This window comes from Eulemur rufifrons, chromosome 15 (assembly GCF_041146395.1).
Source record: "Eulemur rufifrons isolate Redbay chromosome 15, OSU_ERuf_1, whole genome shotgun sequence".
NCBI classification, from domain to species: Eukaryota; Metazoa; Chordata; class Mammalia; order Primates; family Lemuridae; genus Eulemur; species Eulemur rufifrons.
Genome location: NC_090997.1, coordinates 96,704,673 through 96,729,040, shown reverse-complemented (window position 1 = coordinate 96,729,040; position 24,368 = coordinate 96,704,673). Strand labels below are relative to the sequence as shown.

Genomic DNA, 24,368 nt, shown 5'->3' with positions numbered 1-24,368 from the left:
GAAACAACACTGGCTAACACAGTACTGAATCTGTGTGGTAGTATACACTAGATAAACAGCAGGACCATCACGTTCTTACCTCTTTATTCTTTTTTGGATGTTATCAACCCTCAGTCAAGGGTCTCACTCTGGCTAGGAGTGATTTCTTTTTTCATTTTTTGGCAGTATAAGTGTGTATGTGTGTGTGCATGTGAGAGTTACTGTTTTACTTTAGTATCACTTACGTGTAAACAGCACATGAAATGGACTTATTTCAGTGCATATACTTCTTAATGAGTGCTTGGCATTTTCAAATGGAAAATCAATTTATATATAAAAGATGTTAAAATACCAGGTTCCTGTGAAATATAATACATACATTAGAATTACTGCTTGCTATCCAAGATTGGATCATATATTATTGTTTGCACAAGTAGATGTATCATTTTCAAATGTTTTACTCTTCTATATTTCATATAGATTAAATATGCTTGTATAGCTGAGGAAGGCAATAACTATGTACCCATATAGATTTTGGCTTTTCTGATCAGACCAGCAGTGCCCGAGTGGTTGTCATATGTGTTAATTTGATCCAAAGGAATATAACCGGCAGAAACAGAAGTGTTCTCATCTATTTATGTAGGAAGTCCTCCCACACATGGCTTATGAAATGAATTTTGAATTATCTTTGGTATCCTTGGTTTTTACTGTGAAGTGTGTGTGTGCACACACACGCACACATGCATTTAATTTAAAATGAGTTGGAAACTGTTTTATTGCCAAGTATGTGGCAATAAAACCTTAAACAAATAAGAAAAGTTGTTATTGTATGAAGTGTTCTTTACCCAGACATTTAAATTTTTTTCTTTCGTTGGTTTATCCCCATGATTGTTAAATTATTTTAATGTACTGTATTCACCTTTTAAAGTCAAGAATAACAGTTCTATTTTTTTTTAATTTTTTTAGAGAAGTCTATGTATTTCCCTAATCTGTTATGGCTTTTATATGACCTTGGCACTGTATTTACTATTAATAGCTTGAAGACCATGCACAAGTTTCTTACACTTACAGTTTTATTTTGTCCTCAGCTAAAAATATGGCATAGATGTTCTTATAAAAAGACACTCAGTATTTCTTGTTCATATTTTGAAGCTCTTTATTAAAAATTTGCATTTTGAATTATCTGGGCATGGGGATGTGCACCTGTAGTCCCAGCTATTCAGGAGGCTGAGGTGGGAGGATTGTTTGAGCTCAGGAGTTCAAAGCTGCAGTGAGCTATGATTGCACCACTGCAATCCAGCCTGGGTGACAGAGCAAGATCCTGTCTCTTAAAAAAAAAAAAAAAAAAAAAAAAAAGTTGCATTTTGAAAGAGATTTAAGATTTACCTTAAAATTTGTACAAGTTTTAGAATAAAGACATTTCTCCTACTTTAGTCACTTTAGTATCAGTTACTAATATATGGTTTATGGTTTACAATAATGTGCATTCTGTATTGTTTAGGATTTTTTTAGGAATTTGCCTCATTGGATTCAGCAGCACACTGCCATGAACGATGCTGGCAATTTCCTAATTGAAACATGTGATGAGATCGTTTCCCGTGACGTTAAGCAGCAATTACTGTTGCTAAATGGGCGATGGAGGGAGCTGTTTATGGAAGTCAAGCAAGTACGTCTTTCAAATCTATAGACACCTCAAATGTGTGTGTATTATAAAGATTGAGATGAACAGTATGTTTTGAGGACAATTTATATAGGCTGGGCTTATTAAGATAGGTATAGATGTGTTTAAAACTGGTATATTTTATGGTTGATTATTCATTCTTTTCCATTTCTAATGGAGGAATGTTACAGAAATGCATTAATTTGATTAAAGATTATGTTGACATATGGAGCCTACTTACATGGAATGATTTGTATTTCAAATCATAGTTCATTTTTGTTCTAGTTTTTTTCCTTTCGAAGTAATTGGACTTACTTCAAATTTATCTAAAATGAGAATCAGGAATTAGAATCTTTCCTACCAGTTAACAATTCCAGAGAAGATGTAAAAGTGAAGGTTGGTGGCTCTTCCAGTCACAGGTAATGGCTTTCATGATATCCCCATCCCTTTTCTTAACAGTATGCTCGAGCCGATGAGATAGACAGAATGAAGAAAGAATACACAGACTGTGTTAATAACCTGTCTACTTTTGCAACTGAAGCCCATAGGAAACTTTCTGAACCCTTAGAAGTCTCTTTTACGAATGTCAAGTTATTAATCCAAGACTTGGAGGTGAGCGGTTTCTGAGTAATAAAACAAAAAGCCTATTCCACTGTGAAAATAAAGAACAGCAGGTTACTCAGATCATTGCAAAAATTGTTTCTGTGTCTCCTGGGCATCATTTTGACATGACTGCTTATCCTGATTTGCACCTGTCATAAAAAATATATTGAATTTTTTAAAGATATGTCTTCATCATATAAAGTAACTTCAAAATAGTTTTTCAATTTGGAGATATTTTTCCTACAACCAGATTATAAAGCATTAGGAAAAAACAGGAGACATCTATAGATAGCACTTCCACATAAATACTTCCAACAATAAAGGACTAATTACACAAATTGTGGTATTTACATATTTTGAATAGCCTACAGCTTTCAAAAATGAAGTAGTGGAAGAGTTTTTAATGACATGGAAAGATTTTATTATACAATGTATTGTTAAGTGAGAAAAGCAAACAACGGCATCATCCCTTTGTTTTTGTAAAAATAAAAAATGGGTATAAACACAGGAAAAATATTAATGATGTAATGATGAGATGCTAGCTTTTGTTTTCATTGTGTGAGAAGACTATAAGTAACTTAAATTTTCATTAACCTAATGTTTCTAATTTACAAATATTCTATAATGACAATGTGTGTTACTTTTCTAAGAAAAAACAAACTGTTTATTTTTTAAAGTCAGAATTGCCCCAAATTTTTAATATGCATTTACATGTTATATAATGTTTCTATACTACATTAACATGCTGTTTTTTTTTTTTTTTTTTGAAAGTGTAAAGATTACTTCAGCTAATCCTGATGTTAACTTAAAAATTTTGGTCACTTTTAAGGGAAAGTTTTATTTATTTGTGTAATATTACCTATATATATATTAGTAATGAAAGGAAGCAAAAACTGGACTCTCCTAAAGTTTACTGTAAGTGTAGAATTTTATACAGCGCATATTGATTTTTGTTCTGCCTTCTGTGGAATCCTGACATGAGAAGGAAATGTGTCATGCGTTAATCTAGCTGTTTCAATGATTCACGCAGGATATCGAGCAGAGGGTGCCTGCGATTGATGCTCAATACAAGATGGTTACAAAGACAGTGCACCTCATTTCCAAAGAGATCCCCCAAGAAGAAGCTAATGAAATGTTTGCAACCATGTCCAGACTCAAAGAGCAGCTAAGCAAGGTGCGGAAAATACTTGAATGCACAACACGCTGTGTGGCACCAACGCTGCCTTCAGCTTGTCTCCTACCTCCTCTCTCACCTATGCGCAAATTGTTTATTTGTTAACAAATCACACCTTGTTTCTTATTGGGACTCTTGATTTAGTCATTTTGTCACGAATTAAAAAAAATAAAACTATGACACTGATACCAAGTATTACCTCTGTTAATTCAGAAGTGCTATAGCATATTTTAATAGAAAGGTAAATGCTTTGAGGAGGGCAGCTGAATGTGATAAAACAGAGAGAGGGAAAGAGAAAGAGAAAAAGAAGAGGAGAAGGAAGAAGAGGGGATCATACATTTAAATGAGAACTTAAACTGAGATTCCTTTGACGTACCTCCACTCTAAGCCTGTTTATGCAGTTTTCTGCTAGCATAGCCACAAAGCAATGGAAATTCTGTCCTCCTTTTCTCATGGAGTTCACCTCAGGCTTAGAATATATATACACTACTTCTGTGCAGGGAACCAGCTGTATGTATGCACTGGCCATAAGCCTTCCCTATTTTACTGAGGGATTTTCCTTAAGAGCTTTGGAAGTTCCATTGGGATATTTTATCTATCTAAACTTGAATTTCAGGCAGACGGTATTGTCTGCAAAGTCCACTTAGATTGGGTAATTAATTTCTGATAAAAGAGAGGTGATTATATAAATGGAAATATTTTATAATAAAGAATTGAAAAACAAAGGAAAATAAAGTAGAAAAACCTATCAAATAGGAGAGGAAAAGGTAGAGAGAAAGAGAGTAACCTATGTAAAATCAGTGGTGGAGAAAAAGTAGAAAAATTCAAAAAGCAAAAATAGGAAAAATCATAGTAATGGATAAAAAGAGAAAATTTTGTCTATAAATCTGAGATGTATTAGAAGTTTGTGGTCATATATTTTAAAATTCAAGATAGAATTGTTGGTAATTTAAAGGTAATGAACAATAATGATAATATTGGCTGCCAGCAAAAGTTGCTAAAGGTTGGGTACAATTTAAAGTCAAGATCTTCAATTTGATAACTTTCTAGCAGTTTCAGGACCATATTTGGGCTTGTACATTACAGCCTGGGCCAGGGTTAGTTTGTTTAGGGCAATCCCTGAGAAAGTAAATTGTGCCTTAAGTCATTATGCCTTCTTACTGCTATTTCAGATGCAATATTTTGATAGATATTATTTTTAAAAATTTTTTTAGAGACAGGGTCTCACTATGTTGCCCAGGCTGGTCTTGAGCTCCTGGGTTCAAGCTATCCTCCCGCCTCAGCCTACTGAGTAGCTGAGACTACAGATTGAATAGATTTTCTATTGCACCCAGGAAAGATCAATACAGCACACTAATTTTTATACACATGGGTAGATTCTCTTGGTTTTGTTCCAGGTAATTTTAGCAGAATCTTGTTGCAGCAGAAGGATGGTACCTGTCTTTTAATGAGTATATTCTCCGGGCAGCATGTCCCTGGGACATAAAAACATTTCTGCATACATAATTGTATATTTAACAGTATAATAAATTGTTACCCTCCCCCACTTTCTTCAAGGATTATTTTTAGAATATTCCTGATATAGTTAGCATATTACTGTCTTTGTATTTTATGAAAAACAAAGAATGGTTTACTAACAAATACTGATTAATGTTCTTTCCCTGGTTGTCTGAAAGTATGGGGGGTGGAAATTCTTGGAGAATAAGGCAGACACTTTCTGGAGCTATTGATTTCCAGGAGCTGATAGCCTCATCGTGAAGATACGTAGGTATAAGACAAGCACAGGTGAGGGCTGCACCAGTTCAGACTAGGGAGACATCCCTGGGAACCTTCAGGAATATATTGGTATTTGACTTTAATGCTTGGGACGAGTAGGATGTTGATAAGCAGAGGGTAGGAAAGCATGGAGCTGGTGGGAGGTAGGGAAGCACAAAGCCTGTCTGGGAAGAGTAAGTCAACAGGATTGTAGGTTTGTCTGGAGTCGAGGGTTCAAGGAGGAAAGCTCTTGAAAATAAAGCTGGAAGGCACAGCTTGCTCTAGATGATGTAATAATTCGTGACTGTCTTAGGTCAGATTCAAGATAAAGTGAAAATGAGTTGATGGTTTATGAAGTGGAATTTGATGCCATCTGGCTCACTAACAACAATCTTTTAGATGGAAAGTGCTATTCAGAAGGACGATGTAGGTGAATTTTCATGAGAAAACTTAGTAGCCATTTATTTGTTTCAGTGGTACAGCTCTATTATTAATATTTTTGTCAGCAAAATTTAACAATATAAAGGAAATGTCATTAAAGAAATGTCTTTGGGTATTTGTAAGCACCAAATGGCAATGTTACTAAAGAATATGTTCCTGAGAGCTATGGAGAGAGCCCTGAACTTGTGGTACTTAATGGCCTTTCATGGAATTTTTGTCTTTGTGTTTTTAAAGGTCAAAGAATGTTACTCCCCACTCCTTTATGAGTCTCAGCAGCTGTTGGTTCCGTTGGAGGAATTAGAAAAGCAAGTGACGTCCTTTTATGACTCACTTGGGAAAATCAATGAAATTATAACAGTTCTTGAGCACGAGGCACAATCTAGTGCTCTTTTTAAACAAAAACATCAGGTAAGAAAAATCCCTTTCAGGAGAAATAATTATTTTAACGCATATGTAGTAAGACTGGGGTGTTGCTTACAGTAATAGAAGTTCAGTTAGGACAAGAAACATGTTTCTAGAACAGTACCAGCAACTCAAAACAAAACAGAAATACATCTTGTCCAAAGATGAAAGCCCATGCACGGTGAGTGAAGGGGATTCGCGCTGTCTATGGGGAGCGATAGGGCTGGCCCCAGGTGCAAGCCAGGCTCTGCTCATCTGAATTAATAAATTTACTGAGTCAAGCAAAATTAGGAAGAATCGTTTGTTTTGAGCACCCAGCTCCCCTTTCCATCAACTGGGCAACGTGAGCCGATATACTGAGCAAGCATTTATGAATGTCTGCCCTGTGCACGTGTAAGCCGAGCATTCCAGACTCCAAGTGCAGAGGGTGGGAAGTTCACGAGGTCTCTGTGAAATGAAGAATATGTTTTGGGAATAGAGTCAAATCCACTACTCTGTCTTGAAACAAAAAGGGCACCCATAATCAGAGGACTTTCTATTATCCTTTTTGCTTTGTATTTATTTAACTTTCCTACGGTGTCTTTCTATCGATGAAGCTAGGGATTATGTTTCACAAAGTCCGTAAAAAAAAAGTTTAATGTAAATAGCTTCTCATCTGTATTTTTTGAAGCATGGAAAATATATACATTCAATTTTTTTCATTTTTATGTTGACTTTCTTTTGGGAGATCATTTACTGTTGTTTCCCACATATAGCTTTGGGTATCATGTGCTGCCTCACTAGTTGACAAAATGGTTGATTTCATTTTTAAAAAGTATGTGTCATCATTCCTTGATACTTTGAAAACGTGTGTGTGTGTGTGTGTGTGTGTGCGCGCGTGTGTGTATATATATATAATTTATGTATATGTAAGATAAATAACTGCATTCCATTTCCATCCAGTAGGTATAATTATATTTTATGAGATCTTTTCTTTGCCTTTAGGAATAGGTCTATTAAACAACCATAAAACTCTGCATGTATGTTTGGTGTGATAATCATTTTTGGTCTCATTTTTAGTAAGCATATGTGTATGGACAGCAATCTCCTACTGAATGTTGCAGTTAATTGACTGACTGACTTGGTTTATTATAAATGAGCCTGTCCCTCAGAGGAGGGTGACACTAACATACAGAAGGTTTGCCACTGCTTTAATTGAAATAAATTCATGGGAGGAAGACAGCATCACTTATTAGAGATGACTCAGACAGATATTCAGATCTTAGGTCTGAGATAGCAAATAGCAAAGCCTTGATTGGCTTTAATTTCCTCACCTTAAAATGCAGGTGATAATACCTAAGTTTCAGGCATGTTGTGAATATTACATCAGACAGATAGTCTATAATATGACTAGCATATAATAGCACATAATATGTACTCTGTAACTGATAGCATCATTATTATTATCAATAGTGAAGCCATAAAGATTATACCGCCAAACCTCATCTTAATGACTTCTCATCATATTGGGTAAAGATTATTTTTCATTTTGAGACATGGTGCCATTTCCTATGTTCCCAAATTTCTATAAATTGTCATCAAATAACCTTTCCATAATCAAAATAATTATTGATATTATTGTTGACAAATATTAGCAATATTTCATAATATATTTTAAACTTATGTTACTGTTTTATCTCCTAAGTCTTCAAAAGGAAAAAGTATGTCTTTATTCTGCCTTGCCAAAACAAAACAAAAATTCTGCTCTTAATATTTGCATCTAGATAACCAAAAATAGTATCCAAATGAGGAGTTTAAAATATTTTTTCAAAGCAGTTGAGGATATTGAAATGCAAGTGGTGTGGGTTCAAGTCAAAAAATAACTCTCTGTGCCTGTTTCTGAGATACTTCACTTAGGATAATGGTCTCCAGTTCCATCCAAGTTGCTGAAAAGCCATTATTTTATTCCTTTTTTATGGCTGAGTAGTACTCCATGCTGTATGTGTGTGTGTATACATATACATACATATATACATATATATGTGTATATATCTATATACCACATTTTCTTTATTCACTCTTGAATTGATGGACACTTAGGTTGATTCCATATCTTTGCAATTGTGAATTGTAGAAACCAAGAAGCAGGGAGGCTGGATGGGGGTGAGGACTAAACTCTTACCTCTCAGGTACAATGAACACTATCCTGGTGATGGGCACACTAAAAGCCCCAGCGTAAGCATTATACCAAGATATCCATGTAACAAAAACATTTGTACTCCCTTAATATTTTGAAAGCAAAACAAAATAACTCTCCACCTTGGGCTGGGCTGGATAATTTCCATGCTGTTTACTGCAGAAGTCACTGTGACGCCAGACTACCAATCAGAAGTGGAAGGCTCTATGAATCACCATTGTGTCTCATCCTACAACTGTGGGGCCATTGCACGTCTTCCCCAGGCCCATTGATCTGCTGATTTCTTTGAGTTGGACCTAAAGTCCACTATTTCATTAATACGGTTGATAGGTTATGAAGCTTAGGAATTCAAATATTATAAACTTAGGGTATACAGCTACTAGTTAATTTGCTGCATCTCTTTCAGTAAAGTGAATGTGCATTGGTGTATTTAGTCAGATGAAATGTGCATTGGTGTATTTAGTCAGATGAAAACCTGATATGTAGATTGATTTCATGATGATTCTCTCAATAAACCATAGTTCCATCAACTGGTTGGAGGAAGGTAGCCACTAGACAAATAATAGTGATGCTTTGTCATTTTCTTAATGTTAATAAGATGTACATAAAATATTTTTAAAACCTAAAAAGCTCTTTGTGACATTTAAATGCCATGTATAAAAAAGCACTGACTTCAGCAATTATTTAAAATTGAGCTCTTTTGAAAAGAAATGTTCCCCTGTACCTTTGGTTTTACTTACTCTTGATTGAAAGCCCAAAAGCTATATAATGTTGTTCTTATTATTTGTAATTGTTTCTCTCTTTCTTGCTCTCTCACTTTTGTTTGTATATAATATTGTTGTGGGTTTCTTCTCCTTGTAGGAACTGCTAGTCTGTCAAGAAAGCTGCAAGAAAACTTTGACATTAATTGAGAAAGGCAGTCAGAGCATTCAAAAGTTTGTGAGCTTAAGCAAAGTGTTAAAGCATTTTGATCAGACAAAGCTGCAAAGACAGATTACAGACATTCGTGTTGCTTTTCAGGTAATTTGCACTCCGTGCTGTAGAGTTGTGGACCGGGAAAAACGCAAAGGGTGAGGGCGGGTAGTCATCACTTACGCTTTCAGTCTGGCTAAAACGCCTCACCTACTGGTGCTTGGAATCCAATCATTTTTCTACTTCTCTTTGTAATTAACATTGAAAAGAATTAATTATTCTCGTGATGACGAAATGTCTTTCTTCCAAGTGTGTTTTTTTTAATCAATAATACTCTAACTAAATGATACTTTCTGTAATGAGAAAGCAGCATCACATTATGATTATTTTTTACATCAAGAATATGGTAAAGAAAACTGGAGACTGGAAGAAACATGTCGAAACCAACAGCCGCTTGATGAAGAAGTTTGAGGAGTCCCGGGCAGAGCTGGAGAAGGTGCTGCAGATTGCTCAGGAGGGCCTGGAGGAAAAGGGGGACCCGGAAGAGCTCCTGAAGAGACACACTGTGAGTCTGTGCCTGATGGGGCACTTGACCTGAGTACAGGGACCAGCGACCCTGGATGAAAACCTAAACAGGGCATTTTCATCCCATACAGAGGGAGAGGGGGGCAGTGAGTCAGGAAGGCAGAAACTTTTTCGGTCTGAGACCCAAAGCCGTGGTGCACAAAAAGAACTTCAAGGACAATTGATGAACTGACTTATAACTGGGCCATTCCTAAGCCCCTAGAATAGCAGAATCATAGGATAATTCAGGTTCTCCAAATTACTAATTCATTATTTAGCTCAGAAATTTTTACATAACTAAAGATTCTTTTAAATAGTTGGCTTAAGGTAAATGGCTAAGACGTTTGTGCTCATTTGATAAATCTCCCTTATCGTAGTATGGATACCATGTCACTTTATCGTAGTATGGATATCATGTCACCTGAAGTCTGCTATCTGATACACAACTTGTCTCAGTATTGTGAAGCCATCTTCATGATTCTCATACTTGTTTATGAAAGGGCATATGAGATGACCAGCACTCTAACATGTATTTTGAGTTATTTTTCCTGAAATTTCAGTGGATATTTGTATAAACTACACTCTCAAATGATAAATGCAATATATTTGTGATACAGCTGTCTAGACTTAGGGTCAATGTCTGTGACAATAAAATGCAAAACACTTCATTTAGTTTATATGCCTTTACAGTATGGCACTTTCTGTTTTGAATCACTGGTGTTTCAAAATAACTCTACATACAGACTTCTGAGACTGCGTGAGATTTGGTGGTGTGTGTATTTACACATGTGTCATCTTAGTCTGCTCAGGCTGCCATGACAAAATCCCATAGACTGGTGACTTAAGCAACAAAACTTTATTTTTCCACAGTTCTACAGGCTAGAAGTCTGAGATCAGGGTACCAGTATGGTAGGGTTCAGGTGAGGGCCCTGTTTCTGGCTTGCAGATGGCCACCTTCTTCCTGTGTCCTCACATGGCAGAGAGGGCTAGCAAGCTTTCTGGTGTCTCTTCTTAGAAGGGCACTAATCCCATCATGAGGGCCCCACCATCATGAACTCATCTATACTTAATTATCTCCCAAAGGCCCCATCTCAAATACCATCGCAATTGGGAATAGGACTTCAATATGTAAGTTTGGGGAGGGCCACAATTCATTCCATAGAATACGTGCTCATGGCCGGGTGCGGTGGCTCATGCCTGTAATCCTTGCACTCTGGGAGGCCGAGGCGGGAAGATCGCTCAAGGTCAGGAGTTCGAGACCAGCCTGAGCAAGAGTGAGACCCCATCTCTACTAAAAAAAAGAAAAAAAATAGAAAGAAATTAACTGGACAACTAAAAATATATAGAAAAAATTAGCTGGGCATGGTGGTGCATGCCTGTAGTCCCAGCTACTTGGGAGGCTGAGGCAGTAGGATTGCTTGAGCCCCAGAGTTTGAGGTTGCTGTGAGCTAGGCTGATGTCACGGCACTCTAGCCTGGACAACAGAGTGAGACTCTGTCTCAAAAAAAAAAAAGAATATGTGCTCCTGTGTGCACAAGTGTGAATGTAGGAAGGGTTCATAATGAACCAACAGGGCTGGGAATGCATTGCAGTCAGGGAATGGGGAGTTGTGAGGCTTAGTCTTGGCTTCTGCTCTGCCCCTCCCTTCCAACTTTACCAAAGAGGAACCAAAGCTCCATCACTGTGGAATCAAGGTTTTAGGATCTCCCATTGACATTTAGAAATATTTTACCAAATTTGAAAAGTGCAAAGAATTTTTTCTCAAAAATAGAAAGTACCAGTTGAATTTCAGATTTTATGGCTTCTGACTCATAACTCTAGATGCTTATAGTTCATTCCTGAAAAATAAAAACAGCAGTTGCCCTGAAGTTTTGAAGAGCACAACAGCGGGCTGAGAGGCCGTTTAGAGGTGTGATAGTGTCTGGTGCTGCCTTTTATTCTGCCCAACACTCTTAACCACTTCCACCCTCTCCCTGCCAGGAGTTTTTCAGTCAGCTGGATCAGAGGGTGCTCAACGCTTTCCTGAAAGCTTGTGATGAACTCACCGACATCCTCCCTGAGCAGGAACAGCCAGGTCTGCAGGAAGCTGTCAGAAAGCTCCATAAACAATGGAAGGTGAGTCAGGACATGAGGGGGACACCATGTGTCCTGAACGAGGGGAGAGAACTTGCGGCTGCTATGGTCTGATTGTAAGAGAATTTAGAATTCATGGAAAGTCACTATAGCGACTTCCTCCATTAAAAAAACAAAACAAAACAACAACCAAAACACTGAACTTGAATAAAACATGATAGAGCTTTGTTATTCCTATTTTTTAGCAGCATCAACTTTGTCATATTACTTGAGTACTCTTTTTTGTTTCCTGATTTTCTTTGGCAGGGTGGCAAGGGCATTTAACTTATTCAAGCAACATTTAGCGAACTCTTCTCAGATGAATAAATCATGCCAGGTATACTACTGAAATTACAGAAAAAAATTGTGTACATGATTGCTGCCCTGAAGGATTTTACCCTCCAGTTTAGATAGTGATGATCTAAAAATATAAATTAAAACATTTCTTGGTTAAGGATTCAACAATGTGCAAAGCATAATCCTCTTCCCCCAAAGGGCTTAGATTTCAGTAAGGGAGATGATTAGTGACAAATAATAAAAGTATAATGTGTAATATGTCCAATTATGTATAAATAATGTACTTATGAAAGCTTTGAAAGAGGGAGGTGGACCCACTTGGAGACTGGAAGAGGGAATAGAGTAACTAGTTTCGAGCTAGAACTTTAAAGAAGCAGAGAAATGTGGGTGGGCAGAAGGGTGAAGCAGCAGTAACAGAAGAGAGAAAGCAGGAGAGTGTGCATGAGGGACACAGGGCCCCATCGGGGTCTGTCTGTCTGACATGAGTACCACATGCTGTGGAAGAACTGGGCCTGTCCCATGGAAGCCAACTTCAGAATCCGCAGGTCGGATTCTGGAAGCAGTGGCAGCACTCTGAAGGCCCTGGAAGGCTGTCTTCCTTGAGCTAGACAAGGGGAAGACTACTCTGGCTGCAGGTAGCAAATGCTGGGCTATGTGGTGGTATTTCAGAAGATTGGCTGCCGACACTGTCTCCATCAGGTTGTCTTGCTTCCTAGATTTTTAAGATCTCAGTAACAGGCTAAAAAATTATCCCTGTGCACACACACACAAAAAAACCGCATCGTTAAAGAAATATCTTTAAATTGCTAAATTTGAAAATTCAAGTATCTCATTAAAAAAAAAGATTCTTAAAGAAACCCAAGCTTTCTAAGATGTCTGTGAAGCTTAATGTATCCTAAGTGTGTTATAGAACAGAGACTATAATTGAAGGTTGTATTTTATTACACACACACACACACACACACACACGCACACACATACACTAAACTCTCTAGGATACAACAGCTTATTTTTCTCATCAGTTACCTTAGCATTCTCTTTTAAAGGTAATCCTTTTAAATACCACAGGATAGAAGTTAGTTAAAATGAATAAATTATAGAACTGAAGGTAGTGATAAAGCTTATGCTTATATTTAAAAAAAATATAAAATGTTATGCATTGTTTGAGTGCTTGCTTGCTTATTTTTTCAATGTGTGGTCTAAGAAAAGAAGGTTATAGCAGGTGTCAGTAGCCCTGGGCTGTTTAACCCTGGTTTTTCTTAACTAATAAGTTTTCCTATGTTCCTCCTCTATGAAGTGGGTATAATGTCTACCCTTCCTATTTCATGGGGATGTTGACAAAATCAAAAGGGACACATACAAGGGAGAGAGTATGTGGCATCAGTGCATGATTTAAATCTAGGTTCAAATCCCAGCTTTTCTGCTTACCTCTGAGCCTCCATGATCTAATCTGTAAAATAGGAACATTAATACTTTGTAGGGCTACCGTGAGGATTAAATAGACCACTCACTGAGAGAACACCTGACCCACAGCAGGCTGGAAGGATTCCCTATGGTCCCAGTACTTGGAAAAGTATGGAAGTCGGCATGGACAGGTGTGAACAGTAGTGATTAAATCACATTGGCCCTAAAGGGAAGGTTTTATGGATTTTTTCTGTCAGTCCAACTGGAAATGTATATAATCAGGAACATTATCCTATTTTTCTGAATCTTCCAATGGAATGTAGGATCTTCAAGGAGAAGCTCCTTATCACTTGCTTCATCTGAAGATTGAGGTGGAGAAGAACAGATTCTTAGCCTTGGTAGAAGAATGCAAAGCTGAGCTGGAGCGAGAGACCAAGCTGGTGGCCCACGAAGGCAGCGAAAAGATTATTAAAGAGCACAGGGTATGTGTCCCCACCACCAAGTACATAGTCACAGAAAGTCACATTGCTACATAAAGGTTATAAATGATATTTCAGTTGGGGTCTGAAAAAAATAACTTACTTACTCTACGTCAGTTGTCTGCATGGGAGTCTTCCTTTGGTTTTTCTATGAAAATGTAAAAGTACTGTATGGCTTCTCACTGAGATTATGAAAATGTTTCTTGCTCATTAGATTTTCTTCAGTGACAAAGGTCCTCATCACCTCTGTGAGAAAAGGATACAGCTCATTGAGGAGCTGTGTGTGAAACTCCCAGTCCGGGACCCAGTGAGGGACACATCAGGGACCTGTCACGCGGCTCTCAAAGAGCTCAGAGCTGCCATTGACGGCACCTACATGAAGCTCATGGAAGACCCAGACAAGTGGAAGGACTACACTAGCAGGTAACCTTGGAATTGTCTCCGGAGAGGGTGTAGTCTGTCTTAATTCTCTTCGTTCACAGATCATTACAAAACAAGAAATGAGAGATATATTTCGTTTTATGCATTAAAGAAAATTAGATGGTATGATCTTGCTGATATTCTTATACAAAAATGCTTCATTGGATAAAAAGAATGGGTTTCAATGGGAAATAGGGTGAGGCAATTTATTTCCAAATGCCCCAGATGTTATCTCTGTGAGACAGAGTTGGCCAATCCTTTCTTGTTGATTTCCTCATATCCTTGAAGGGGGCTTCTGCACGTGTGGGTTAGTGTCCCACCTGGTGAGGACAGGCGAGGCCAGACCTCAAGTGGTCCCTTCCTTCCTCCCAGGTGCTGAGCGACTGGGCCACATTGTTCTCCTCAGCTGAGCTCCCTCCAAGTATCTGAGCACAGTGGTAGCCACCCCTGCCTTGGGCTTTGTGTTAAAGGAACAGTTTCCAGAAAATTTGTTAATCAATTCACTAACGACTTGATTGTGAAATTTCCATGAGTGAATTCAAAATAGAAGACGTATTCTAACCATTCTGATATTTTCTCCCTTTAATAAGAAAATGCTTGTGTTATTTCAGATTTTCTGAGTTCTCCTCTTGGATATCTGCAAAGGAGACACAACTGAAGGGTATCAAGGATGAAGCCATCAGTACTGCCAACCACAGAGCGGTTACACATGCTGTTGAAGTAAGTTCATGGCCATTGTTTGCTAGAGGAAAATTTCCAATAATAAAAAACAAAAGCTAGACAATCTAACGGTTGTCTTTTTTTTTTTCCTTGAAAAAAATTAAATTTCTGAAATTGTCTTTAAAGTAAGTCTCATGTTACTGTGGAGAACTGTAGGGGTTTTTCCTATTGAATCATTGGTAGCTTTGAGAGTTAGTCATACTCAGTGGGGCCTCTAAGGCATCTTTAGCTAATGGGGAATCCTGAGTGGAAAATTGCCTGCATGGGTGTATCACCCCGCAGAGGTTTAAAAATTGTCATGGAAAACAAGAACACTGTATGCTTTTATACCATACATTTTTCAGCCATGAAAAAGCCAGGTTACAGAAAAATCAAGGAATTGGGCAAAGTCTCTAAACATCTTTTCTATGTCAGATTGAGGCTGGATTGGTTCCTTTCAGCCTCTGTGAGTCCGAATACAGCCTGATAAACCTGGCCAGGGCCTCAGAGCCTCAGGCCTGAACATAGGTTGCGTTCTGCGAAGGCACTCTTTCACTCTTACACACATTCTTACACTCTTTCACTCTTACACACACTCTTACACTCTTTCACTCTTACACACACTCTTACACTCTTTCACTCTTACACACACTGTTGTGAAAATTCTCCATCTTGCAGCAGTTTTAATCCTTGCAAGTCACATAGTTGCTGTTAAGGAGAATATATTTCCTTTCTGTTCCTGTCCTCCGAGTCCTTTTTATTTCCAATGAAATTATATAATCTTCTCAATGCTAGAGGTGCTCAGTAATGTCATAGTATACATATAGAGGGATATCTACATTTGCCACTAGTTGCTGTTATAGTACCAAAAGTATTCACATCTTAGAATGAAGAGATCACTGGCTTCTGGAACCATCTGTTTTCTGGCTTGTGTGCATCGGCCTTGTAAAAGCCCTGGAGCAGCCCTGTTTGCAGACCCCCCAGCCCTGTGCTGCCCCAGAGCTGGTGTGGGAGGCACAGGCTGCCCCAGTCACCAGCCCTGCGAGGCCTGAAGCCCCAGAGTCTTTCTAACATTGTCCTGGCCAGTAAACCCTCCCTTCCTGAATTGGAGCTGTGATCTTATTTGTGCATCATAATATATGGGGTGCTGACTTTTAAAAGCTAACAAAAATGAGGCAGAAAATGCAATAAACCTTTAGAGCATCCATAGCAATATTCTACAAGCAGACTCTTCAATAAAATCAATCAACTGATTTTTTAAAAAAGGACTACCATTCTTTTTTCCAAAATTACTATGTTCCTTCCAGCTCACAGAAAGTGAGTTCTCTCTCTCTCTCTCTCTCTCTATATATATATATGTGCTATAATTCCCAATTTTGGTATCTCATATTCTTCTATAGTACTTTAAGAAGCATCTTCATTGTGATCAAGAAAATATCTGTAAATATTTAATCAATCTAATTATGAGGGTGATTTTTTTTTGGTATAGACAATAGTATTCTTTAGAGCACTTGTGGACTTCTATTAAAGATGTGTATGAAACGTAAAATAAGCAGGCCCTCTATTTGAATGTCCGTCTCTGTTCCCCTCTACCTTGCAAGCCTTTGTTGGTTGAGTCCTTTACTGCTGGAAAGTTATGATTCACAGTTGTACTGCATTCATCAAAAGTGTTCTTTCATTCCAGGAGATCAGAAATGGAGTTACCAAAAGAGGTGAGACCCTCAGTTGGCTAAAAGCCAGGCTGAAAATTTTGATTGAAGTGTCTTCTGAGAACGAAGCCCAGAAGCAAGGGGATGAGCTGGCCAAACTATCCAGCTCTTTCAAGGCCCTCACGACTTTGCTGTCTGAGGTATGTCATTTCCTCACATTCTCAACAGACTGTTCTGAGAAAGGAATCTGCAAGGTTCTCTTCCTTTTGGTTGTAGTTTAGCAAGTAATTTTATAAAGAAAGTGTACTTGAAACAGAATAGTTATCATATTTATTTATATGAAGATTGTTGGGAAAAGGGAGTAGGATGTTTGAATTATGATAATTTGTGCCATTATTGGCTATGTCAGCTCAGGTTAATGACTTATGTGTAAAGTGCAAAGCTTATCAAATCTACACTTCTTTACTCCTACCAAAAGCATTGTTATTTCAAAGTCAGTTTAAGGTATATCATAGAGGTTAAGAACAAGGCTTGAAGGTCAGACAAACCCAGGGTTAGAACTTAAATCTGATACTCTATTTCCTGTGTAACCTTGAGCTTGTTATTTAACATCTTTGAGCCTTGATTTCCTTACTCATGAAACAGGGTTAAAAATACTCTAAAAGGCAGTGTCAGTGATTAAACGTAATAATGTATTTAAAGCACTTAGTACAGTGCCCAAGACAGAGTAAATGCTCAATAACTAGTAGTTAATAATAATAAAATATTCAACATTTAGTTGGCAGGCCAGTAAAATTTTCTTTTTAGCCAAGGTCTGCTCATTTTAAACTTTTAGATATGCCTTTCAATGTTTATCTACATTCCTTTATAGATTAAAATATAAAAACCTATCTACTTCATTTCTAGGAGGGCCTCTTCCACCACCAGCAACAATATTTTTACTGACCAGGTTTTCATATAAGTCTAAGGGAAGATAATGTAATAATGTAAAGTAGAAAAGATGTTTACTAATATTTCTTGAAATTGTATAAATATGAACTTGCATGGAGAAATGATCTAACAGAGGACTATAAAATGTCTACAAAGCTCTCTGACTCTGAAGATCTAGAATTCTCTATAGATGTCCCTCATCTAACAGTTTTTCAATTAACCTTTTATATTTTTAATCCATGTAAATCTGCTTCAGATTGTAGTGATGAATTTACGTAAGCCCAAAATACTCTGAACTGCATGTGATTTTAGTTTTATGTGAGAATATTGATACATAAATTATGATTTTCTTAAGAATTTTTGACAAATTGAAAATAGAGATATGATTAATCAAATTTTAGAACATAAACTATTTCAATCCTTTGATTATCCATCTTCCATAACAACGATCAAGGTTAGTCAGTTGCCACTATCATACTTTAAGTGAAAATTTGACATTAGTCTCTTCTACTCTTTCCTTTCCACTTTAGGCCAGAGTAAAGGTAAGAGCAATGGTCTAAAAAGTTGACATATATGAAGGTGATCTTTGAGTCAAGGTCTAACAAAGGATTTTAGTCACACTGATAGACAAATTTGTAATATATTTTGTCACCTCTCCCAAAACCAAAACAAAACAAAGCATTTTGTCAGCCTTTAAAATTAGAAGTTACTAGTTTCCCTAACATTTTTCCAAGAAAGGCCATTCACTTTATCTTCCCAACACTCTCATGATACTGCCCATAGTACTTGCAGCAACAATCTACCTCTAACAACGTTTTATACAGACATTAATATTTTATACACTCATCTGTCTTAAACTTCTGTATAATTTATATTAATATTGTATTTTGCTACTTGGTCGCTTAGTGAAAGCAAAAAGAGAGGAATGGAAAAACACACATTCTGTTCATAGATAAATTTATGTGAAAAGATGGATTTGACACATTCAGTCTCTTCCTTTGATAATAATCAATTTCTTTCAATGGATTTATACTGATTTCTACTGAGATCTGGAATTTGTGGTTTTCACAGGGTTTTATTGCTGCTTCTTGGGAGAACAGCATGCTCCAAGACACCTCAACAAACTCAGACCAGAAGAGGGTCAAAGAAAAAGATAGGCTAAGAGAAGGAGAAACTGGAAGGCTTCTGGGGGAAAAAATGATGATAAGACATAAAAATGATGATCTTAGTGAAGATGGAGAATAGACTTTGAAAATAAAAGACATTGGTGAAACTAAAATAGAAGAAGTGGAAGTTAGACAGAAGAGAAAGTTGAAAATTCAGGAAAATGACAAGGAAGAAAATCTGCTAGAAAATAACAAAATTAGATATTATTTTGATGTTTTATGTAGAAATATTGGAAGTGCATTTTTAACAAATACTCTTCTCTTCCTTTTCAACTCTACGATTTTTTTTTTCTTATTTACTTTAAATGAGATAAACTCAATTTTTTTGTAAGGCACTTTTATAATTAGGTTTTAGTCATGAGATTATAATTAAAGAGACCCAGGAGATGATATACACAATATATACAATTGTATTATTCTGCCTTGATTGCCAGGTCAAATGGGTTTTTACTATGTAGCAGAGCACCATACCAAATGAGGCTTGCAATCCACATAAAAGACTGCATGGTTTAGTAATAATGAAATAGGCCTTAAAATATTAATATGTGAGATAATAAAAGTTTGAGATCAGTGTTTATATTTCAAGTGGTTGAGATAGATTTTAACTATGCATACTCTTAAAATATGTAAAATTACATGATCTTCAATAGAAGAATGTTGATCAAAGGGTACAAATTTTATGTTATAAGATGAATAAGTTTTGGAGAGCTAAGGTACAGAATAATCACTGAAGCTGATAATACTGTATCGTAGACTTGAAATTTGCTAAGAGAGCAGACTGTTCTCACATACACAAAATGGTAAACATGTGAGAGGATACAGATGGGCTAATTAGCCTGATTAAGGGAATCATTTTGCAATATGTATGTGTGTGTGTATGTGTATCTTAAAATACTATATTGTATACTCTAAATATATACAAAGTTTGTTGATCATACCTCAATAAAAAAAGATTACATGAACTTCACTAAGTAGCATATGATTTACATTTCTTTTCATGAAAATTTAGGTTGAAAAGATGTTAAGCAACTTTGGGGACTGTGTCCAGTACAAAGAAATAGTCAAAAACTCCCTTGAAGAATTAATTTCTGGCTCTAAAGAAGTTCAGGAACAAGCTGAGAAGATCTTGGACACTGAAAATCTGTTTGAAGCACAACAGTTACTTCTTCATCACCAGGTAGAAATGCCTTATTATTCCAATGCATTTATATAAAGTTGATTAGTTATTAACGGGCAGAGAGAGGGAGAATTTATCCACTGGGTTGGGGAGTAGATGAGGTGGGCACAGGAAGGAACCCAGTTGAATGGTTAAAAGAATTTGACATTTCTGTTTTCTGTTCTCTCCGTTAAACACTAAATATTTCAGAATATTCTGTAAGATAAATTCCCAGACTGAGTGATTCAGTGACATCAAAAAGCTCAAGGAATACTGTGGAGAGACAATTGACTCAGCTATGAAAACCTGTATAAAACTTTCCAGATTGCCCTTTTCATAACAGAGAAGGAGAGCACAGAGATAGACAAATGGTTTCATATTTGAGATCACTATTCCTTTGTCATTATGTTAAAATATTTTCCTACAAGGTATAACTTCCAACACATTTTAGTTTGGGAAATTATTCTTTACTTGAGCACCAGACCCTTCAGGAGAGTATGCTCTTACAAAGGATTAGAACTAGAAGTACAGAAATTCTAGTATGTATATTGATAATAAATAATTTTAATCAACTTAATTCCTGATAGTTTGATAGTAATCATTAAAATATATGTATAAATGGAATATATTGTCAAACTCAATAGAAATGGAAATATGATTCAAATAAAATATATTTAATGATAAAATTCTAGCTAATTTGATGTATAATAGCAAATACTAGCTAATTTTATATATAACTATAATATATAAAAATGGAAGTTGCATTAAAAGCAGCCTCTAGGCTTCATAGATTTACTTAATAATTACAAAAAGGTTGTGAATTCAAAAAATTAATGTTTGGTGTTACAATGTTCTCAATCATTATAAGATTGGGTTTCTACTCAAGTCAAAGAAATATAAGATTATACATGTTTATATTAATATTTAAAAACTCTTCTCATTTCTTGGACCACGTACTTGATTATATGGGTGCATATACTTTGTGAAAATTCAAAAGCTGTACACTTGAGATTTGTGTATCATTCTGATTGAAGATTATACGTCAATAAAAAGTTTACTTTAAAACACAACTTTTCCCAAAATATCTCAGCAGATTAACCATTCTGAATATACTCAGGAAGTAAATTTCATAATAATTAGCATTTTTACAGCATAGATAATAAAAAAAATTGGAGTTGAGACTTTGTGCGGTTAAGCAGAAAATAATTATTTAAGATGAATCATGTCAAATGAATTGTTTTGCCAGATTCTTTCTGGAGTACTGTACAAAATGCTAAATGTTCTACAAATTTGCAAACAATTAAGACACTAAAGCCAAATTATTTATGTTGTTTAACGTAAAAAAAAAATAGGATTTTTATAAATAATGTCCATCTTTGATTAATACAGAGTTCCCATTACCGTTTTAACTGCTAGTCTTAGCTTTAAAATACAGTTCGGGCCTACGCTGCAGGAGACGGTAACTTTAATGTACCTTTGTTAAGTATGGGTGTTTTTGTCCCTGCTTAGAGGGTAAAATTTACATCTATCTGTGGAATAAATGCTTCCAGCAAAAGACAAAGGGGATCTCAGCGAAGAAGAGAGACGTGCAGCAGCAGATTGCGCAGGCTCAGCAGGGAGAAGGTGGGCTGCCCGGCGGAGGCCAGGAGGAGCTGCGGAAGCTGGAGAGCACCCTGGACAGCCTGGAGCGCAGCCGGGAGAGGCAGGAGCGCCGCATCCAGGTAGGGGCCGGAAGTCGGGGACCATTTAAATGGAGGCCAGGCTGCACTGACTTGTTGACTTCCGGTTGGGCTTCATAACTGCAGAAGCAAACGTTTGTTACCGCCTCTGGTGCTCTAGCTTTGTGTTACTTACATAGGCTACGTGAATTTTCTCTTTTAATCCTCACATCAGCCTTAGAGGTAGGTATTGTAATTTGCACATTTATAAGTGTGGCTGCTTGAGAAGAAAGAGTTTTGAGGACTTTCCCTGATGTTACGCAGCAGGATCAATAATAAAGCTAGAATTTAATCCCACATGTCTGAATCCAGAAATTTGATCATATTTTACTTTTTCCACGAAGTCCTACATCCACACGTTTATGTCACCTTTTTGCTTTATTGTGATGTTGACATACTACCTTTAAAAAGTTTTTGAGTTTTTGCTACCTGCTCACTTGGTTTTTCCTCTCTCTCCCCTCCCTTCTACCTCATTTCTCCCTTGTTTCCTTTCTTTTCTGAGAGAGATTGGGAGGCTTTTTTTTTTTTTTTGCTTTTGTCACTTATCTACATTTTAAGTAATAGCTTTAGGTTTCTAGGGCTTTACAACTGACAAAGAACTCAGAAATCATCTACTCCTTGTGTCTTCTCTTCTTGTAGATGAAGACATTGAGATTGACAAAGGAAATTCTTATAGAAGACATTAGAATCACCTTTACTCAGCGTGACTGTGTGAAATTTGACTAAGAGTTCACTGGAAGTTGACCATTCAGCAAATGCATGGAAATGTGATAATATTTTATGACACACTGTGGTCATTTGTAACCTGAAATGTTGTTTATTTTTTTCAAATTTAGGTCACATTAAGAAAATGGGAGCGATTTGAAACAAACAAAGAAACAGTAGTCAGATACCTTTTTCAAACAGGTTCCAGCCATGAACGCTTCTTGAGTTTTAGCAGTTTGGAAAGTTTATCTTCAGAATTGGAACAGACAAAGGTATATTCATAAGACCCTGTGGTTCCTTGGTAGTCAGTACTCAGAAAAAAAAATTATTTCTTCTGCATTACTATTAATTGCTATTATTCATTTAATCAAGATTTATTATTTGTTGATGACGCATTTTTTTTTTTCAACACACTGGGGAATGAAAACATAAGTAGGATTTAAACATCAAGAGCTAAGATAAAGTTTTCATAAAAATGGGAAATGGTTAGTTCCCTAATAGATGTATAGATTTTTAAAAATGTAGAGGCAATGATTTTTTTTTAACTGAACTTTGAAAAGCAGGTAAAACTTCAAAAGTGGAGTTTGGAGCAGAAAATAGACATTCCTGGAAGGCAGAATGGCATGAAGGATAAAAGTGTTTGATATGGGATTCTGTGTTATAAAATAGAATAAAGAGAAGTGAATTTGTAAAGGAAGGTTGTGCTACATTTCAAAGACTCTGGAAAACTTAAAGCATTACTCTCTAAGACAAAATGGAGCTGGAGCCATTGAAGGATTTTAAGTAAGAAGGTCAGACGACCAGAGCTGTGCTTTAGGGAGATGAATTTCTAGGCAGTTGTAGAAAATTGACTGAAAATGTGAAAGAGTGGGATTATGGTATCCAATTAGAAAGTCTTATGAAGATATGGGAGTTAATATGGTCATAAATAAGGGTGGTGGGGGTGGCAGTTGATGCATGGGGACAGATGGAAAAGATGTGGAGTTCACACTAAGATAGAGCAACTAACTAGAAAGAGTGAAGGAAAAGAAAATGATACCCAATGTTTTGAGCCTGATAGAGACTATGAGAGCGAGATAGGGAACCTGAAGGAGAAGCTGTTAGTGGAGAAAGATGACCAACTCAGTTTTGGACATAGTGAGTTTGAGGCTCCAATGGGGCATCAAAGAGAAAATATTCAGTAGATGTGCTAGGTGAGCTTAACCCTGTGATCCCAAACACCTTGAACACTCTGAGCAGACAAATAAATGTGTACAAAGCATTTAGAGGTCGTTTTGTTTGCTATTGCACATGTTTTGGGTTTATAGAAAGACTGAATTGGTATAGTAATAGATTAGATGATATGTAAAAAAGAAGAGACTTGCACCCACCCTTTCTTAGCCTTTAGTAAGTAAACCCTCGTGCTTCTGTTTCCTTACCAGTAAAAGGTTTCTCTGTCTCTCATACTATTTTTTGTTGTTTCACCTATTATTAACTTACTGAGGAGTTTGAAGTTTTATAAAGCCACAGATTCCTTTAATTCTGTACAGTTTTCATCAGTCATTTAAATAGAACATTTTTTAAATTTTTGATTGTAATTATTTTATGTATTAAATGTATCAGGTGTCTTTTATAAATACAAAGACATCTGTTGGATTAATTTTTGTATGTGTTTCCACCAAGGTTATAACCAGGGTTTCTGACACCTTGTGACTCTATTTACCTAATCTCTTTAGATTTGTTTATCTGTAGATGTAACTTTTTTAGTCTTATTATTAAAATTCTCCATAGCTCATGATCTTCCATACTTTGGGATTGATTTAATAATATAAACTAACATTTATTGAACATATACTGTATACTGGTCTAATTACTTGATGTTTTATCATCTTTATTTAATCCTCAAAACAATCTTAAGAAATAGCTATCATTATTAATCCTGTTGTATAAACAAGGACATAGACATACAAGGCACAAATTTGGTGATG

General features: G+C 36.4%; 1 protein-coding gene across 1 annotated transcript in view; it reads left to right on the top strand.

Moving 5' to 3' along the window:
* The window catches only part of SYNE1 (spectrin repeat containing nuclear envelope protein 1), a 425,086-nt gene that overhangs the window by 136,492 nt on the left and 264,226 nt on the right, over positions 1 to 24,368 (top strand). Inside the window, exons 17-30 of the mRNA XM_069488737.1 lie at positions 1,481 to 1,645; positions 2,099 to 2,251; positions 3,273 to 3,416; positions 5,847 to 6,020; positions 9,052 to 9,210; positions 9,503 to 9,667; positions 11,647 to 11,781; positions 13,803 to 13,961; positions 14,173 to 14,381; positions 14,990 to 15,098; positions 16,762 to 16,926; positions 19,832 to 19,999; positions 21,529 to 21,699; positions 22,533 to 22,673. Of these exons, the coding sequence (XP_069344838.1) occupies positions 1,481 to 1,645; positions 2,099 to 2,251; positions 3,273 to 3,416; positions 5,847 to 6,020; positions 9,052 to 9,210; positions 9,503 to 9,667; positions 11,647 to 11,781; positions 13,803 to 13,961; positions 14,173 to 14,381; positions 14,990 to 15,098; positions 16,762 to 16,926; positions 19,832 to 19,999; positions 21,529 to 21,699; positions 22,533 to 22,673 (2,217 nt within the window). The remainder of the gene's footprint in view (positions 1 to 1,480; positions 1,646 to 2,098; positions 2,252 to 3,272; positions 3,417 to 5,846; positions 6,021 to 9,051; positions 9,211 to 9,502; positions 9,668 to 11,646; positions 11,782 to 13,802; positions 13,962 to 14,172; positions 14,382 to 14,989; positions 15,099 to 16,761; positions 16,927 to 19,831; positions 20,000 to 21,528; positions 21,700 to 22,532; positions 22,674 to 24,368) is intronic.